The sequence below is a fragment of the Myotis davidii genome, unplaced genomic scaffold (genome assembly GCF_000327345.1).
Source record: "Myotis davidii unplaced genomic scaffold, ASM32734v1 scaffold135, whole genome shotgun sequence".
NCBI lineage: Eukaryota > Metazoa > Chordata > Mammalia > Chiroptera > Vespertilionidae > Myotis > Myotis davidii.
The window spans coordinates 8,590,771-8,608,785 of NW_006289813.1; the positions used below are offsets into that span (position 1 = coordinate 8,590,771).

General features: G+C 51.0%; 1 protein-coding gene across 2 annotated transcripts; it reads right to left on the reverse strand.

Annotated features, from left to right (window-relative positions):
• Window positions 1-843: 843 nt before the first annotated feature.
• CLPTM1L (CLPTM1-like) lies at window positions 844-18,009 on the reverse strand. 2 transcript variants are annotated; one of them, XM_006762460.2, is made up of 17 exons: window positions 17,823-18,009; window positions 17,274-17,374; window positions 16,260-16,449; window positions 13,757-13,902; window positions 11,805-11,883; window positions 10,324-10,441; window positions 9,913-10,007; window positions 9,148-9,232; window positions 7,537-7,640; window positions 6,483-6,548; window positions 5,428-5,478; window positions 4,547-4,629; window positions 3,816-3,850; window positions 3,149-3,204; window positions 3,022-3,066; window positions 2,284-2,399; window positions 844-1,467 (listed from the first exon to the last, which is right to left on the reverse strand). In XM_006762460.2, the coding sequence occupies exons 1-17, from the start codon at window positions 17,982-17,984 to the stop codon at window positions 1,383-1,385; spliced, it is 1,617 nt and encodes a 538-aa protein (XP_006762523.1). In that variant the 5' UTR covers window positions 17,985-18,009; the 3' UTR covers window positions 844-1,382. The 2 variants fall into 2 exon arrangements, with proteins under 2 accessions (XP_006762523.1, XP_006762522.1); XM_006762459.2 differs by having other exon boundaries at window positions 13,757-13,905.
• Between the last annotated feature and the right edge of the window lie 6 nt (window positions 18,010-18,015).

Here is an 18,015-nt window from a genome sequence, read left to right on the forward strand (position 1 = left end):
TTAATTCCATTGTGGCTAGAGAACATAGTAGTTTTAAATTTATTTAGGCTTGTTTTATGGTCCAGAATATTGTCTTTCTTGGGTAAATGTTCTACAAGCTCTTGAAAAGAATGTGTCCTTCTGTGGGACCCTGGATCCATCTCAGTGTTCTGATGATAAAACTAAAAAGGGGTAACTTGAAACCAGTGTTCTTCCAAACCATCGAGGGAGGCTCACACGCCTTAACTAAAACCTGCTAATTCCTAACAAGCTTGACAGAGAGTGGAACGTGTGGGAAGAACACAGGCTCCCCTTCAAGCAGGGCCCTCGCTCCGCTCCACCTTCTCCCCAGAAGGGGCCGTCATGGGCCTGTCTGCAGAGGCCAGAGCATCCAGAGGACCCTTAGTGGCAAGAAGACTGAAGTTCAAGCTTGACCTAAGTGCCATTGGGGCTGAGATATTGATGTCCTTGCTGCAAACATGGACAGCTATCTGCTATGCTCACACACCTGGACACATACACTTTGAAAACAGATCCTCAATAATGCAATTTCACTGAACACAAAAATAACCACATTACCCCCAAACCTGTGGCTGCTCTCTGCCTCACCTGTGCTATTTCTCTCATTAACCTAGGGCATTTCTCTAACAAAAACACCATCAGTCTGACCAGTCATGACCATATAATAATTTAGTTATTTAGTCTTCAATACCAAATATAAATATAAATATTTAAGAATATTCACAACTCTAAGGTTAGGTAGGTCTTTACATTTGTCCTTTCAGCAAGCACAAATGAACCCACATCCTACGTTCATCTCTCGGAATGGGGTAAACGAAAGTATCTGAAAGTATCTGTAGCAGGTCAAGAAACTTACAGCCAGAGAAATTTATTTTAATATAGAAACATACATACATTAAGCTTTAAAATAGTCAAGTTTTAAACAAAAAGGAAAAAAGCCATTTGATCCCAGAGTCTGTACAGCATGGATTTAGAGGCATTTGAATTTCACGTAAGGAGCACTTACAGACAACTGGAGGTGGAAACCTGCACCTCCCTGCCTCCGGAGTCCACCAGGTCAGGGGACACCGGTGATGGTGATGGCATAGCCACTGCCAACACTGGACGCTCCTCTGCTGAGAGCCACCAACAGCCAAGGATGACCACGAGCGCCCAATATCTCAGTGACCGAGACGGATGTCTTCATGCTGGGGACACTGTAAGTGAAGCCAGCTCCTCTCAAACACCTCGTGATGGGACTCAGGAGACGTATGAGAAATGCTCAGAGGTTTTGGCAATGTAGAAGGTGTAACATTCAGGAATTCACCAGAAGCTTCCAAAAATACTCAGCTGATCATCCAAGATGTGCTGCATAGTGGCTCGAGGGCGGCCCAGGCCAGGGCTCACTGTGTGTGGGATTTCTGCTGGGGCCTCTCCTCGTAGGATTCCCCAAATTCGTTCACTCTGCTCCTATCTACAGGGTAGAGCCTGCAACGATACGATGGATGCTCTACTGCTTTTGAAGGGAGGAAGTGCACGTCCTTAAGCCCAATAATAAAAAATCAAATGTCTTACAAATGACAAAAAAAAAAAAAAAATCAAATCGTCAGGAGTTTACTGCATTTGAGAAATTTGGGGACTCACCTTATGCCCTCCTATTGATTTTTATTTTTTTTCCTTTTAAATATATTTTTATTGATTTCAGAGAGGAAGGGAAAGGTGAGAGATAGAAACATCAACGATGAGAATCATTGATTGGCTGCCTCCTGCACGCCCCCTACTGGGGATCACGTCTGCAACCTGGGCATGTGCCCTTGACCGGAATCAAACCCGAGACCCTTCAGTCCGCAGGCCGACGCTCTATCCACTGAGCCAAACCAACTGGGGCCTATTGATATTTTTAAATGGTCAGACAAGAGCTCTGTGCTCCAGGCTGATCAGAGGACAAGGACAGCTATGCCCAAGTGGGAGCTGGGGCTGGAACACCGTGTCCAGCGAAGGCCTGCCCCCAGGGTCTGGTCCCAGCTCCTAGAGGCTGGGGCAGCGACCTCCTTTATGTCACACCAAATTCGACTATGGAGATACGAGCCCACAGTGGCCGATCCCATCAGACAGAACAAGCACTTCTATACCAAGAGACAGAATAATTTTTTCCACCGCCTACCACTGGCAACCAGAATGTAAGCTTGGGCAACACACAAAGACCATTGCAAACTGTATCTTTCCCCACAGGAGGGTAAGGTGCACATCACCAGGAATGGTGAGAGTCCACCTGACAACGCGCCTCAGAGACACTGCACTCACCATCGCTGGTAAAGGTAGATGAGGAACACCACGTCGTCCCTGAAACAGGCCAGGCGATGGGAGGTGGGCATGGTGATGATGAAGGCGAAGACATCATCAATGAAGGTGTTGAAGGCCTGTGCCGGGCGGGAGAGGGGAGAGGGTGAGGAATGGGCTGTGGGGGCTCGCCTGGAGATGTCCAACTACCTGAACCCTGTTCATACTCAACACGAGTCAGCAAATCATAGCAGACACACCATGGGCAACAGAGACTCTTGTAGTGACAATAAAAACAAAATGAGCAGGTGGAGGCTCTGACAGCCTTCAGGGCAGCCTGACCTATGGGATGATGGGCTACCCTTTGGACAATAGCCACTGGGTCAGGGGTGTCCAATATTTTTTTTAATGAAAATTTTAATTTATTGATTGTTTTTGTGAGGCGGGGGAGGGAGAGGGAGACATTGATTCTATTGCTCCACTTATTTTATGCATTCATTAGTTGATTCATGTATGTGCTCTGAATAGGGATCAAATCCGCAGCCCTGGCATATCGGGATGATGCTCTAACCAACCGAGCTACCCAGCCAGGGCCTGGGTGCTCGTTTTGATCCAAGCACATGTCTTCTATTGCTATGAGAGTCAGAGCTGCTGTCTTCTTTTAAAGTCATTGCTGTGGTTCTCGTGTTTAAAGAAGATGCCCAAACTGTGCCAGGAATGTGGCCCATTACATACAGCGCCTCCTGCAGGCAGAGCACTGACCTTGTATGTGAAGGCCTTCCAGGGCAGGTGCGCCACCGACTTCATCTGGGGACAAGGAGACACGTGCAGGTCAGGAACAGGGTGCACAGAGTACATGGGCGACCGTCCAGCTGGGGCTATGTCTTACCTTGTAGTTCACAAAGAGCTGGGGCAGCATGAAGAGGAAGCCAAAGGCGTACACCCCTGGGGAGATAAGACATGGCTGAGAGCATGCATGGACTATGCCATCCTGACAGCCCCAGAGCTTTACGTCCACGGCTTTCTGGCTGGCAGAGTGACTTCAGAGAGCAACAGCCTTTTCTTCAATCACCGTAAGTCTCCCCCACAGGGGCCAAGTAGTGTGGGGGCTGTGAGGCTAGGGTGCCCACCCCACATGGTCCCCTCCGGGGGCTATGGCCAGGTTTGAGATCCACACCCAATGAACATGGCATACCGGGAGCCCATCCCATCTGCTCTGTGCCCTTAAGTGCCTGCGGAGACCAGTGCTGCGGACAGGGCCAGCCCTGGGCTGGCAGGCCCCACACAGAGCTCCATGCTATAGGGTTGCGGCTGTAGTTGCCCTAAGGAATCGGATGTAAGAACAGTGTGTTTACTCTTTAGGTTTTCATGCAGAGAAAAAGAGACCTCTAAGGGCTCTAGTCCCGGGAAGCCTGCATAGGCATCTCGTAGGCAAATGGGCATCCTGAGGCCCAGCCGAGTGCACGGGACCTGATAGGGTAACCTCATGTTACAGGAGCAATGAAAAGGTACCTGCTCATCATGCCGTTACCAGAACAGAAAACCACATGACTCACCATTGACGAAGCTGTTGATTAACCAGGAGTACCAACTGAAAAGGAAGAGAGCTGTCACTGTGAAAGGCTCGACTTCCCTCTCATCAGTGTCTGTTTAAACTGACAACAAATTCTTTGGTGAGAACTCTCTGTAAACACCAAGCTTTCCCAGGAACCCGTGCCAAGGTGTGCTTATAGTTCCTGGAGATACTCTGCACATTGGAGGCCCTGGACCCTGGTCAGATCCCTGATGTTGCAGGGGTGGGAGACTCTACACCGAACATGTCAAACTCATGGCTGGTGGGCTGCGAGTTTGACATGCTTGCTCTATACTGACATTGTCCTTCAGAACTGCCAGGCAGATGGAAAAACCCCAGGCCTCTCCCAAGCCCCTGCCACCCCGAACACAGCAGCCACACACTGCTACCAGGTTTTCCCTTATCAAACACATCCAACTTCACCCGACACCAGTGCTGTGGGTTCCAGCCTATGTGCCCGATGATCTGGAAAAAGGGGAATGGGGACACCCCCATTTCAGCTGTGTCTCCAAGTCCGAGGCTACTCCCATGAGCGTTCCCAACCCCCGACCTCCTGCTTTCCACAATGCAGATGAGATAGAGCCATAGAACTGGCTAGTCCGTAGTCCCCACAATGGCAGGCAGACACGGATGGAGGTTGAGGGGCATGGTCTGCATGGCTGCCAGAATAAACTGGTGATAGTGTGGCAGGGGAAGTCCTAGTGGTGCCTGTACCTCTTATACTTTATGTTCAGCAGTGAGTAGACGGCGCCCCCGATGCACAGAGGGTAGAGCAGATAGGACAGGTACTTCATGGCCTGTAGGGAGCAGAGTACTTCCCGTTAGAGCCCAATCCTCAAACCTCTGTTAACGTGCACTTCATGCAACTAACTCACCAAGGATGGAAAATAAACAAATAGGACAAGAAACGGACACGTGTGGGTAGCTGTCTGACCTGTATGATGTTGTAATGGAGGACACATCAGTGTGCGTTTATCAAACCTACAGAACTCAGCACCCACAGTTTACTGATGTAGGCGGTGATGTCCATAACATCGGCACGCTCAAAACAAACTAGCTTGTGACAAATGTGAATAAATGTGGTGGATAAAAATCTGAAGAAACTTTCCTAGGATTGTGTCAAGGCTGCTATCTAAGTCAACGCGGCTATGTCCTTGAGTTTATTCTGATTTGGATTTTATCATAGCCTCAATAAAAGTTGGAATGCAGGCTGATGCTTATTAGCCAATAAATATACCCATTCCTGTATAGGACATGCTGAATGGTCATACTGCAAACTGCGGCTCCCTCACAGTAGCTCAGCACACGGGCCTCCCTGTGGGGTCGCCCAGGTCTAAGTGACAGAGCGAGCTTACAGCAATCCCAGCAAACCCCCAGGGGACAAATCTGCTTATGAAAAATGTCCTGGGAGACAGGCATGAGGACACCTGCAGGGACCAGAAACAGGGAGAGGACACCTGCTGGCCCCTTTTCCAAACCAGAGACCCTCCGAGGAGATGGTCTTCCTGTGCTGGACGTCACAGTCAGGTGCTCAGTGACTTGTCTGCTGGAAATGCACGCCCCTCCCCTCACCCCCCAGCCCACCAGCTGCTCACCTGAGTGTCATACTCCTCGGTTTTCCTCTCAGACTCACTGTAGGCACCAAACTGTTGTAAAATCCAATACAATCATGTTAACTAAGTGACTTAAGGCAGGTGTCTGAGCATGACTCTGCTAGGACTGAAGGAGTGATAGGGCTGTGTGCTGATCGACAGAGATGCCTGGCCTGGCCACACTGTGTGAGGTACGACCCCTCCATCAAGGCTGAGGTTGGCATGACCACACACCTCCCTCCACCGGGAGGATGAGCGGGCAGCACTTCTGCTCCACTCTGGCCTGGACCCTGCACCACACCATGTGTCCATGTGGCAAGCAGCCCTGTCCACATGTGTCCCACCCACCAGGCTGCTTCATTCTTCCCCTGGCGGTGTTTTCAGTGAAAACACTTGCTCTGCGCAGATACACTGACAGTGCGCTTAGATCAGTCAGGAGACCAGGAAAGGAGGGTTTACTGGTCTAACTTAGAAAACAGTAAACTGCACTATCTGCTGAGTTTCCTGTCCTTGGTCTGTTGGGACCTGGACATGGGAGGGTCAAAAATCCCTCAATTGAAGTGAGTCAGAGGGCACAGTGAGCTTCACGCCTGTAAACCTCAAACGCTGCTCAACTCCCAGCCCTGATCTGGGAGGGAAGTTCCCGCTGCCCATAGCTGGGACAAGTCCTGGGCTGTGGCTGGCTATTTGGGGAGCTGGCCTGAACTTCCCACAGGAGCACGGGAGCTGTCAGACCAGCGTCCCGTCTGGTGTAGAGGAAGCTTGCCTCTAGCACAGGCACTGCTCAGTCTGTGATTGGGGCATCCCATGGGAATTAGCTGTGATCAAGGAGCCAATGCTGGCTCTGCCGAGGGAGGTGCTCCATGTGCCAGGAGGGCAGTCCCGTCAATGCAGGATAGTCGCATGCTCACAGGGCCCTGCACCTCACTGGATGCAGCTATGAAATGCACCAGCAGACAAGCTGGTGCACATGAATAACGGGAGGTCTAGAGGGAAGCAGATGCGTCGACAAGAGGGAGGAAGACAGAACCCCTAGAGAACACAGCAAAAACACTCACCTGAAACTTGGGCCTGAGGCCTCTCCAAACAACAGTCATTTTCAGAGCCTTTTTCACTTTCCACAGCTGAGGAAAAACAAGAAGCCGACATTTATGATTCTAAGAGCAAGGAGATGCCAGAACTCGCCACTCGAACCTTCATGGACCAGGCACCTGCCTGCTCAAGCCCAACTGGGTTAGCTCACAGGCAAAGGCCCTGGGTCCTCACCCCTAGCCCACATGCCACCCAGCAGCTTGTCCCCATGTGGATGCCATCACCACCTATCAGCACTAACAAACCAGCCCTCAGCCTGCTGTCCCCCTCTAGGCTGTCTCCTTCCCAGCTGTGTGCACTTGGTTGGCTCAACACACCCTGCCTGCATCTTTAAATTCACCCTGGCACCCTCTTCTGGCACTGGAAGGCCCCAGCCTCCGCTCAAGCTTTGTGTTTTTGGTCTCTCTGGAACCCATGCCCCACTTGCTGCCTTGCTGATAGGAGAGGCGTCACGGCCTTAGAGAGCAGTCTATATACTGCGGCTGTGGCTCCGGGAGGGTCCCTAGCTGGCGGCCTTCTTCCACAGGCACGGAGAGCACAGTTCTTGACTTGACACCATGTGCGAGGAGGGCTGCAACTCGCAGAGCAGGATGTGCAGGCTGCCACCTCCCTCCATTATTCCTGTGTCCCAACTCCACCTTCGTCCTTGAGGACTGGTCCCAAGCCTGCCTGCCCCTTCCCTGAGCCCCACACAGCAGGGCCGCCACAGGGCATTAAGTTTTTGGAGCCCACACCGCATACTTCTGCGTTCAGTGGCATCCAGTACAGCACAAACCACATGGAACTTTAAACATGCCAGAATACATTCTGCAATAGATGTGATGAGCTGGGGCCTTTTAATAATAAAAACTGTAGGGCCACCTAAAGGACCTTCTGAATTCTCACTTTGGTAAACACTCGCAGCAGTTGCGTCCCGGCCTGCCCATGGAGGTGGCCCCATGTCACTCGGGCAGTTTCGCAGGTTCTGACTGCACTGAGCACCTGTGCCCAAGGACCATGGCAACTCAGGTGACAGCTCACCTCGATGGCGGCTCCGACACCCGCGGGGACCAGGACCAGCAGGCTTGTTTGCTCATCCAGCAGGAACAGGAAGATGACCACAGTGCTGAAGCAGCGCCAGAGCACTGGGGACAGAGGGCGGGGGGGGTTACTGAAGGGGCCCCACCCCGCTCACACACACACCTACACGCGTACAGACCACAAGCACCCAGCCCCCCATCCCACTCACACACACACACCCCTACACGCGTACAGACCACAAGCACCCAACCCCCCACCCGGCTCACACACACCAGCACATGCACAGCCCTGCTCCCACATACCCATCCCACTCGCATATACCTGTATTAATACAGCCCCACATACACCTGTACATAGATACACCTGTATATATAGAAACCACATGCACACCTCCACTCGACTAAAAAACACACTTGTACGTGTACAGCTCACACATGCACATCCCTGCCCCGGCTCCGAACACACACATATGTGCACACACGTGTGGACCTATAATATTTCTCCCCCGTTGTCCATTAACAGTGAACAATAGGCCACACGCACGAAGGAAAATGATTAGAAAAGGCTCCATAACCCAGCAGAAGGCAACCTCAACTACAGAAATATGATTAAGTTACACTTGCAAACACATAAACACACAGCAAATACACTGAGAATAATGGATTCTTGACTGGAATCATGACAATTTGCTTTCCTGTAATCAAATTACACTTTCTTGTTTTTACACCAATTCTGTGATAAAGACATCTGTCTTTTAAAGCTGTGTGTACCCTTTTTCTTTTAAAGTCATGCTTTAGCCCAGACCGGTGTGGCTCAGTTGGTTGAGTGTCATTCCTGCACCGAGAGGTCACTAGTCTGATGCCCAGTCAGGGCCCATAACTGGGCTGTGGGCTCAGTCCCCAGTAAGGGGCATGCAGGAAGCAAATCGATGTTTCTCTCTCTCCCTCTCCCTTCCACTCTCTCTAAACTCAATAAATAAAATAAGTTGTACTTTAGAAAACACTGTAGCTGACTGCCTTAAATACTTCTCTTGGCAGCAGCGGCAGAGCCAGCTCTGCAGGGCATTCACCAGGAGCACTGGCAGGGAGGTGGGGGGTAAGATGCCCGCTGCCTTCCATGGGCGCAGACTCAGGGACCCTCCCTCTCCTCTCACCTGAAAAAGTTGGGAGCAGGCAGGAGGACTCGGCAGGGGAGGGGCATCCTCTCTGAGGATACCGAGGACAGGAAAGAAGAATCTGAGACACGGATGACAGGGGCAGGGGAGCACCCCAGCATCACAGACCAGCCACTGGGGAGTGTCATTCCCATGGGAGACACTCGCCTGGCTGACACAGACGGCACTAGGAACGTCACCAAGATCCCTGGCTGTGTGGCCTCCATGGTCCTCTTTGCTCTGTGGACACAGGCTTGCACGACACTCACCAAGATCGTGGAGACAGCTCCCCCCCAGTTATTACCATACATGACCTAAGAGGACCTCTGAACAGGAGCAGGGGATGGGGCCTGCAACCAGCATGCATCATAGACAATTATAACTTTAGGTTCCAAAATGAACACTCTAACCCATTTTATAACAGCACAATACGCTTTCGGGATGGGTCAAAAGTCTACCTGCTTTGGTGGACATCCCAATCATGCTCTTCTTTTTCTTCCAGAAACTAATGTCATTTTTAAATGCCAGGAAATCAAACAGAAGCTGAAAAGGAGAGAGGACAGCAGTGTGCATCTATCCCCCGTGGGTTGGCAGGTAGGCACTGGACGCAGGTGAACCCCATGTCTCATGTACCGCGCTATGATATGTGGGGTCACCACAACCAGCATCTCCGCCTGCACTGGCAGGGAGACCACAGGCGCCCAGATGTTCTCCTCCCCTCTCATGGCAACAGCACACAGTGTGTCCGCCTCAGAAGCACACAGGCTCATTCTGAGACATGACCTTTTCATAAAAATTGCTATTTTTCAGCAGTTTTGGAAAGTTTTAGCTGGACTGGCAGCTGAGTCCCAGGAACTCAGAACCAGCTATGGCTCAGCTCCCCGGACCTGTGCTGCCTCACCTTCCCACCTGGACCTGAGTCCAGCATCCAGTGATGGCTTTCCTCCACCAGCCTGGAGACCCATGTTCAAACAGGGATTCCACAGGGCTGGTGTTTAATGTTGTGATCGCCACAGTAAGGTTCATATAGCCATTCATTCATTTCCGCGGGAAAGGCCTAGCACTCTGGCCTGTGGAGTCTCAGGTCCGTTGGGAACCAAGGGGCTGCCAGGTGAGACACCGCCGCCCGCCTCCCACACCCCTCCCCCCTCCGCAGCTGAGGATGGCTGGCACCCTTGGAGCCACCACGCCCACCACCAACAAGGACTCAGTGACCCACTCACATGAAATGCTGCGACAAAGAAGGTCAATGCTAAGAAATACAAGTTGGTATCAACAAAAATTCCTTTCACTTCATCAGCATCTTTCTCTGAAAACCCTGAAAAAAGAAAACATAATGCAAAATGGGCAATGTCAGCCTTACTTAATGTTACAAAGGTTTCTGACTGTTGTTGGTAGTAAGACTTCACCTGAGCAAAACTATAGCACTTCAAATACTATGTTCTGAATAAAGCAAACTTTCAGGTAATCAGCAAGAATTTTTCAAAGACAGGACACTAGTGACCCTCTGATTAAAATTACATGAAAGAACCTGCACCACAAGGTGCGAAGGCTACCGAGTTTGTGTACACTATCTGGGCTTGCAACCACAGGACACTGCCGCCCAGGGTCTGGGTTGGCCCCCACGGCCTCACCAAACTGCTGCAGGGAGTACACGGCATCCTGCATGTGGATCCAGAAGCGGAGCCTCCCCAGTGAGATCTTGTCGTACGACACGGTGAGGGGCAGCTCGGTGGTGGAGCGGTTGATGACCTAAGGGGGTGACGACACAGTCAGAACCTGCCCACCAGGGCGCTCCCAGCTGCCAGACCCCACCCTTCTGCCTTGGTCGGACCACAGCGCACCCTGGGCTGCACCCTGCGCACGGACACTGCACCTTGTCCCCAAGTTCTGCACCCACCAGTACGGGCACAGTGGAGGCTGAGGCTTCAGACCCAGGCCATGTGGCTGGTGGGCTTTAGACACTCCTACATCCTGGGCATGTTGGTCACATCGAGGCTGACCTTCCCTTTCCTTCCCGCACCCCTCTCTCCTATGGGGCTCCAGCACCCACGTGCTCTCCTCTCAGAACTGGGCGGGACTCCTCCTCCACACACTGCTCTGAGCTCTTCCTGAGGAAACTGCACCTCTCTCTGGACCTCATCCCTCTGCTCTTCCTTCCCGGCATGAGCGGCACCACCACATGCCAGGGACTAAGGACACGTGTCACTGAACCCCACACAGGCTCCTCCCCTGGAAGGGCTGGGGACACAACTGCTCTGCCCATACCCACAGGCGGAGTGCCTGGCACAGGCAGTCACTCCATCTGAGCTGGCAGAAAGCTCCAGGAAGAGGCAGCATACAGGCTGGGCTCATGAGGAGGCACAGAACTGAGGGTGGAGGCTGCCACAGGAAGGAAAGCCCAGTCCCACTGTCTAGCAGCATACGTGGTCACAGCGGTCAGATCCCAGGAGGGTCCTGAGCATACACATCAGTGTCACAGTCCATGCTCACCGCGACCCTTCGCAGTGAGCCAGGCAACCGGACCAGGTCCAGCACCAGGCCACCCCATGCAGTGACCAGCCTCAGGCCAGGTGGGCAGCAGGCCAGGCCCGTCCCATGGGGGCACCACTGTAAAGGCCCATAGCAGGCAGCACCCCACACACCAGTGGCCTTTGTTGTTCTCCAAATATGGTATTCCTTCAGAGAAGTGGCTCCAAGTGAGACAAAGCATTAGTGGCAGAAGGCAGCCTGGGAAAAAGCTAGCTGCCTATACACAGGTCTGTTTCTGTGAACAGCCCTCTGAACAGCAGGCCTCTTACCAAACCACGCAGTGACCAGGATAATGCAGGTGCTCTGAGGATGCTGCCCAGATCCTTCAGTGGCCCAGCCACAGACTGTCTCTCCTCACTGCTTCCCAAGTGCTCCCTGCCGTCCTTAATGAGGACCTTTTGAAGCCCTACACTAGTGAGGGCACAGGGGCTTGAGGGGAGGAGGGCTCGGAAGGACCCCGCCACTGGCCAGGAGCAAACGCAGAGCACACCCATGCCAAGTGAAAGCACACACGAGCCATCAGGGCAGGACTGAGGAGGCAGCCACACTCCAGGCCACGAAGTGCAGAGGGGAGCGTGCTCACCATGAGGTCCTTCACCCGATTGCTGAGCTGGTCGATAAACAGGATGGGGAGGTAGTGCACGGTCTTCCCAAGCTGGATCCTGGGGGAAGCAGTTTTCAGTCACTGTGAAGTTTTCTGTCACCTTAGATGACCTGAATGCAGGCCCAGACGCTGCATTTAGCTGAGAAATCCCTCCCAGCACCTTCAGTTGCTTCTGGTTACAAGAGTCCCACACACACCTTCCCAACGGAAGCAGGGGTCTCACAAGCTACGCTCACTGCTGACACACTGAGCACCAGGAAGGCCAGTATGACCAGTTTATTTATGGGTAAATAAACAGGGACCGGACCACACTGTGGAACATCATCCAGGGCATGAAAACGTGCAAGAGGCCCCTCTGTGCACTGACATGAATGGTCCAGTGAGGCAGTAAGAACAAAAATAAAAATCTATCTGATTTTCATGCCTGGGAGGGGTGGGGGGCCAGAGGATAGGAGTGGGGGGGCTTTTTAATAAATGATACCTTCCACACCTTTCACATTTTGAACTGTGACTGCATCATGTATTCAAAAATAAGGTTTAAATTTACAAAAGGAAAACCCCTCATGACAATACCACAGGAACTATTGACAAATGAATAAGAACACTTATTATAGTAGCCACTCATCGATGCTACATGATGATTTGATAATAGGTCTTAACCTAACAGCAGGCTCCCCAAAGCCTGGAGACACACACTAGTCTAAACGGTCAATCAATGCTAATAGTTATGCTTAACTGATAATGGCAAATGACAGTGACAAGATCTAAAGGTTTATTTTATTTTATTATTATTTTTTTAAATTTATTTATTGACTTTTTTTAGAGAGAGAGAAAGGGAGAGGGAGGGAGGGGAAGAGGGGGGGAAAGAGAGGGGGAGAGAGAGAGAGAGAAACATTGATTTGTTGTTCTACTTATTTATGCACTCATTGGTTGATTCTTGTATGTGCCCTGACCAGGGATCGAACCAGCAACCTTGGCATATCTAAATGATGCTCTAACCAACTGAGCTACCCACCAGGGCCAAAAGTTAATTTTAAATAGATGTAAATGAGTCACATTCCACTGACCATGGTATCCCTAACAAAGGTAGTCAGAATGCAGACAGGACAAAACTCACATCACATGGTCTCATCAGTGCTCCCATTTTCTCTCCAAGGGAAGCCTTTGCCAAGAACAAAGTGCAGGCTCTGGTCAGTTTTCTCAGTGGTTAGAGCATCTCAGCCCTAGGACTGAAGGGTTTCAAACCTGATGCCAGTCAAGGGCACATACCTTGGTTGCAGGTTTGAACCCTGGCCCCGGAGGGGTATGTGCTGGAGGCAACCAGTTGATATGTGTCTCTCACATTGGTGTTTCCCTTTCTGTTCCTCTCCCCCCCCACTTCCCTTCCACTCTCTTTCTATAAATCAACAGAAAAAATATCCTCGGGTGAGGATTAAAAAAACAAAAACAAAGGGCAGGATGACTCCCAGTTTCACTCATTCCAACGTTCTGATGGCAATCTCGGTCAGCAAGACTGCCCAGAGAAAAGGGACAAAGCTTGAGGGTGCCCAGGCAGCACCTTAGGCCCTTCTGGGCCTCCCATCCCAGGGACAACTCAAAGATGCAGGTGTGTCCAGCCGGTGTGGGTTAGTGGTTCGATTCCCAGTCAGGTCACATGCCCAGGTTGGGGGCTTGATCCCCAGTGGGGGGCATGCAGGAGGCAGCCGATCAATAATTCTCTATCATTGATGTTTCTATCCCTCTCCCTTCCTCTCTCATTAAAAAATGCAGGTATGACCAATCCATTTTTGGATTTTGGTGGGTCACCATCCTGAGGGGCTTCCTCCAACCCTACACCATTGCGGTCGCCTCCTCTGCTGCCAACTCAGGGCAAACTGATGCTCAAAGCCAGTCACGTAAGCCTCAGTCACCGGTTAGACTAGTGCACTTACATCTTCATGTATCGATGCACATCGGCCGGCAGGGAGGACCCGTCAAAGACAAAGTCATCCACCATCACATTCAGTGTCAATCTTGGTCTCCAGTGAGAAACAGGCTCATCCAGGGCGCTCATCGGCTTCTTCTCAGCTTCGATATTCTGCTAAATGAAAAGGAGCGACTCAGCATGAAAAGAGGCCAATGCTGGCTGGGAAACCGGGCCTGAAACAGGCTGAGGTAACAGGGCGGTCGGCACCGTCACCTGGGAATAGCCCACATGCCAAGACCACACAACTGGGAAGCAGAGCCTGGCAGAGTGTGGGGCGCCACAAATGCCAGTTGCCCAAGTTCTTACACCCCTCACTTCCTTCTCTGCACAGAAGCCCCATGCGGCCCTGCATCTCACTGACTCCTGCCCTGGGTCCTCCACCTAAGCAAGGCCCACTTCTTAGGGATGCTGGGGAGGGCGTCCCAAGACAATTACAGGAGGTGCAGGCAAGCTAGAGCTAACTGTCCTGCACATGCAATGAGACTGAGACCGAAAAGGAGACTGCTACTCAATCAGGGACGTCAGGTTGTCAGGAAGGAGCTGTGCCAATGTCTAGGCATCCACCAAGAAACTGATTGGCAGGAAAATCTTTATTTGAGTTCTAACTGACCTATTCTAGGAAACAGTGTCATTTATCTCCTACTTAAAAGATATATTTTTGCCCTAGCTGGTTTGGCTCAGTGGATAGAGCGTCGGCCTGCGGACTGAAAGATCCTTGGTTCGATTCCAATCAAGGGCACATGCCCGGGTTGTGGGCTCAATCACCAGTGGGGGGCGTGCAGGAGGCAGCCGATCAATGATTCTCTCTCATCATTGATGTTTTTATCTCTCTCTCCCTCTCCCTTCCTCTCTGAAATCAATCTATAATAATAAAAGCTTAATATGCAAATTGACAGAATGACCAAACAGCAGAACGACCATCTAGATGACCTTCTGGACGACCACACTATGACACGCACTGGCGCAAGGCCAGCCAAGGTGGTCAGAGGACTAACCAGGTGCACCTGCTTCCCATCGTGCCAAGGCAGAATGCCAGCATGATGGAGGAAGATATAGGCGTACAGCGTCCCGTTATTCCGTGTTTTCTTTGGTACAGAAACATTAACTGTCCTAAAACAAGACAAATTACAATTTCAAACGTGTACATTTGCACTCTGTATATACACACACAGCAAAGATTACTCAAATATCTTTATAACAGCTAATTTTAGTTTAGAGTACTAAAAATGAAACCCACCTGCCTAAGACCGATTGGTCAGGGGTACCTGTCATTACCCCACGAATGCCCAGCAGAGGGAGGCCCAGGCCACCGGTTGGCAGGGCTATTGATGCGGGGGTGGGGAGGCTCCATGATTGCCCCAAAGAGGGAGGCCCAGGCCACCCTCTGCACAGTGATCGATCGTGGAGCCCTGGCCAGGTGGGCGGGGCCTCCCTGTGTGGGGGCATCGATCAGGGGGCCCCGTGATTTACTGTCCCACAGAGGGAGGCCCAGGTGACTGGCCAGCGACGCTGTGACAGGTGTGCAGGGCCAGCCAGTGATTGCACCCCAGAGGGAGGCCCAGGCCAGCCAAGCGATCGCACCCCATGCCTGTTGCCTGCAGAGGGAGGCGACTGGTGGGGAGGTTTGTGCAGGGGGGGAGGCAGTGCCACAAAGATGGCAAGCAGTGGCAGTCGTAAAAATATATATTTTTTAAAAAGATATACTTTTGATGTAATAATTTACCTCCCAAATAATAGTAATAGCTAACATTTGGCATTTATACGTTCCAAAGACCTCTCCATTCCCTTTACACCTACTGCCTCCTTGATTCCCCATGAGGCAGGGCCATACTTTTTCTGTGGAAAAGGAGGCGACACATAGCAGGGAGTGCAAACTGGGAGAAGCCAGAGCAGGCTGTCAGGTTTTTCAAAACCTACCTGAACCATTGACAGCCCTGTCCCTGTGCAAGGAGCAGCATCACAGAAACTTCCTGAAAAGCTGCCATATTTCTTGTTTGTAAATGATCTGACCTTCCATTTAAGACAGACCCAAACACCAGAATTCCTAGGCTTTGTCAATGGTCACTTACGTAACTCCCAGTGTTTCTTGGTACATATAGTTTTCTACGGATGTATAAAATATGATTTGTACACCTGCCTTTTGAATAATTTTAAATTATATTCTTAGAATAAATATATTAAGTGCGGTAAGTTTCCCAACTCTCAAGTAATGACTACAGCTGAGCTCCATAGAAGGGGCTCCCTGTGAAAAAATACACATAAAAAATGTCAGCTGATTACTTAAGAGCACGTCACTAATTTGACAAAAAATTTATCTGTAAATGTGGGAAATTATTCTGCTGAAGCACAGACATGTTCGTCAATAACCCAGCCCTAGATCGAAACTGCATGTACAGGGACATGCAGGTGTGAATTCTAAGAGGCAGGGTGCAAGCTCCTTTGGCTGATAATCTGAGGAAGATGCCCACCTGTGCAGCAGATTCTCCAGTGAGCAGATTGACCTCTTCTGGTTTGGGGACCATGTAGGTGGTCAGAGGACTAACCAGGTGCACCTGCTTCCCATCGTGCCAAGGCAGAATGCCAGCATGATGGAGGAAGATATAGGCGTACAGCGTCCCGTTATTCCGTGTTTTCTTTGGTACAGAAACATTAACTGTCCTAAAACAAGACAAATTACAATTTCAAACGTGTACATTTGCACTCTGTATATACACACACAGCAAAGATTACTCAAATATCTTTATAACAGCTAATTTTAGTTTAGAGTACTAAAAATGAAACCCACCTGCCTATGACTGAGAGTCCTAGGTACGGAAGTTAATGGAACGTTTTCTAAAAGCTTAAGCAGCTATACCTGAGAGCAGGAAAGCCTGTGTTTCCTGCCTCCATTTCCTGGCACTCAAGACAAGTCAGTCACAGGCAGGGGCCAATCCCCAAGTGTGCAAGGCCCCTGCCCGCGGCACTGCCTCTGCAGCTCTATGAGGGGGCTGGCCGGCTAGAGGATGTTCATCCCAGCACATGTTCCCATCACTCTATCTGATACCTCCCCGACGATGTAGAGGAAAAAGGTAGACTCTTGACAAGCACATCATTTTTTTTAAAGTTATGCCTGTTGAAATCTTAAGACCCCAGAGCCATAGTTATATATGAAACACCTTTGGTTACAAAGAGACAGGTGGTTTGCTGTGGGAAACCGCATGTCATTCCCAGTGCAACATCCACTCCATCAAAAACTCCCCCTAGCTGCTGCATGTCCCACAGCCATGTGATGCTGGTGTCAGCTGCTTCCTAAATGACAAGTAAAACAAAAGTTTGGCTGTCTACCCATCACACATAGGTCTTCCATTAAAACGTTCTCACAAGACGGTAGGTAATACGGCTTTTCTAGGGTAACCTTGTTACATACAGAACGCTAACTTTTTAACAATCTAAACATTTTATTATGTTAGCCTTATCGCTGGCACTCTGTCATATAACCACACCTTTCAAACTTGGACTCCACATCAAAGTCTTCCACGTTCAAGACAAGATCCACGTTGTTCTCAGCACCAAGGTTGGACCGTGTGGTGGTGTACACACTCAGCTGGAAACGATGTCAAGAAAATTAGCTTGGCACGGCCCTGGCCACAAAACACACACATCAAAGAGCTAGCAAAGGAGAGCAATCTGAAAGGTGAGAAGTTTCATTTTTAACTCCCAAAGGGACAAAACTCTGACCTGTGACCGAATGGTTGTATCTGATGTGTCTGCTGCAAAAGAACAACTTGCTAAAGTGTGTAGCTGACTGGATCAGCAGAGCAGGGGTACACTGACTCTGGGTACCTTGTGATGGGGTGACAAGGGGCAGCGTCCGGGGCCCGCCTGCGGCCACTATGCAGGCAGAGTCTCGGGGCTATTAGGGGTGGGAAGTCAGGGATCAGGCTCCGATGAGAAGCGCCCCCCACCCCACCGGACTCTGCCCAGCTCAGGTGAGACTAGCTCTCGGTCCCCCGTTCGTCGCGGAGACCCCTCGCCCCAACCCGGGAACTCACCTGCAGCTTGGGCCTCTGAGCCAGGTAGGGCTGAATGCAGTTACCGTTGCCGGAGCACGGGCGGGTGTAGACGATGCCGTACATAACCCAGCAGGTGTGCACCACGTACACCACAAACACGCCCACCACCAGGCTGGTGAAGGAGCTGCGGCCGCTCCACATGGTGCCGCCAACTCCGGGCGGAGCGCGGCGC